The following is a 2,044-nucleotide window of genomic DNA, read 5'->3' as shown; positions in this document are numbered from 1 at the left end:
GTCACTTGGATAAGTCGTTGTTGCTTGTTGAACTTGTTGACTTTTGATGAGTTTGAGCACGTGATGCGCACTGTGAAAAAGTGTGTTGGAAACTTCCATTGAGGACCAATCTGCACCTTATTGATGACTCGTGGCGTTAATATACCGCATCTGTGCCAGCGTGTGATGTAATAAAATTCGTTAATGAACGTTTTTTTTTATATCCATTTTATACAATCCGCCTTCATTTAGCAAGTGCACTCGCGCATAAACAATAGGGGTTATGCGCAACAGACTTCCGTTCAACACTTTTTGTTCCATTCAGTTGTGGATGCTGCTGATTCACCGAGACCGCCGCGGCTCAGCAAAGAGACTTGCGTGTGTGTGTGTTTTCCTTTGAAAAAGTTTCCCCAGAAATATATAATGCATTCTTACAAATTGTATTATCAGCATAACAATTGTATAAATTGCGGTGTACAGTGTTTATTATGAGGGGGTAGAATCCACAGCTCAGTACTCACTACTCAATACTCATGAGTACTTTTAAATAGGCTACTCTTTTACTCTTACTCAAATAGTTTTTTGGACAAGTACTTTTACTCTACTCACACTACATTTTTTGGAAGGTAATGGTACTTTTACTTGAGTATATTTTTTCAGTACTCTTTCCACCACTGGCAACATCATATGACCCCTTTAAGACTTTGCAAGACCCACAGAAACCCTGTCATCATTCTGCAGTGAACTATTGGCTGGGCGAAAATAAATCTTATTGTTGAGCTCTGTAATAAAACAAACCTTTGTACTTCGAACTGATATTTGAGCTGTCTTAGGCCAAACTTACGACAGGCTTTTAATACAATGATTTTAATACAATGACCCAGATTTACTTTAAATCAAGTAGACAAATTGCTAATGCTGCTGTTGTGTAGTGTTGCTCAGCTTTGATCCAGATGTGTGAATCACATGTGCTGGAATGCAGTAAAGTTTCATTGATTTCTGTCATTAATAAACGAAACATAAAACTACTTTCAAGTGTTTACACTTTGCGCTAATGTGTACTGATCAAGTACTGCAGTTTTACTCTGCTCACTGAGAACAAGTCTGTGGAGTAGCTGAACATCTGTCATCGTACAACATAAATAAACTAATAAAGAATACAAAAACACCAGAGACCCCAAACAAATAAATAAAACAGCTAACTTGCAGTCAAATATATGAAGTCAAACATCGAGCACGAGACACGTTAGTTCATGAATCTTTGTAACGATCTACTGAATTGAGTCCTGAATCGAAACTAATAAGCTGTTTAGCGCGAGTTATTGACATTCTAACGTGGTGTTTTTACTCATATCTGTTATGATAAAGTATTTCTGTGGGTGTTTTTACCTCAGCAGTTCGTCGTGTCGGAGGAGTTTTCAGCGCTTTCTTCAGCGATAAATCCACTGATGAATTCATATTAAACTCTCTGATTTCCGGAAATAAAAACTTCACATATTCACGTGTGTCGACAAAATAAAGTGAAATGTAAAACTGAAATTAAATTAAATAAAAATGTCATCACGAACCCCTTGAAGAGTCTGGGAAGTCTGGCATTGATTTGAGTTAGCTTCGGTTAGCATGTGAAGTAAACTGTTGAAAGTGCTGTTGAAGTGAAGCGCGAATCAGAAACAGCCAAAGTTGACAAAAAGCAATCCTTCATTCCTGGGAAATTTCTCCATTCTTGACTGTAAAACATCATCATAAATAATCAGAGGTTCATATGATCCTCCGAACACAAGCGTCCAGCAACAGCCCATGACTGCCGTTCAGCCCCGAGCCGCCTCAACACCATTCACATGACCAGCTGCTGCTGCCACTGGAGACCAGTGCGTACTAAACTACACTCATCAGACAGATGTGAGACCAGTGTGTACTAAACTACAGTGAACAGACAGATGTGAGACCAGTGCATACTAAACTGCACGGATCAGATAGATGCATACTACACTATGTTAATCTTTGAAGGACGCGAGATCAGTGCGTATCATAGACTGTATAAAAACATGGACGTAGTGTCCGTGAC

General features: G+C 38.9%; 1 protein-coding gene across 5 annotated transcripts in view; it reads right to left on the bottom strand.

The window, feature by feature from the left end:
- The window catches only part of LOC107692966 (rap guanine nucleotide exchange factor 6-like), a 100,302-nt gene extending 98,352 nt beyond the window's left edge, over nucleotides 1–1,950 (bottom strand). For all 5 annotated transcript variants that reach the window (XM_016492181.1, XM_016492185.1, XM_016492184.1 and 2 more), the window contains exon 1: nucleotides 1,369–1,950. In XM_016492181.1, coding sequence (XP_016347667.1) covers nucleotides 1,369–1,437 — 69 coding nt within the window. In that variant the 5' untranslated portion in view covers nucleotides 1,438–1,950. The remainder of the gene's footprint in view (nucleotides 1–1,368) is intronic.
- Between the last annotated feature and the right edge of the window lie 94 nt (nucleotides 1,951–2,044).

This window comes from Sinocyclocheilus anshuiensis, unplaced genomic scaffold (genome assembly GCF_001515605.1).
Source record: "Sinocyclocheilus anshuiensis isolate Anshui unplaced genomic scaffold, SAMN03320099.WGS_v1.1 scaffold658, whole genome shotgun sequence".
Classification (NCBI taxonomy): Eukaryota; Metazoa; Chordata; class Actinopteri; order Cypriniformes; family Cyprinidae; genus Sinocyclocheilus; species Sinocyclocheilus anshuiensis.
This window is presented reverse-complemented; position numbering and strand designations above follow the sequence as displayed.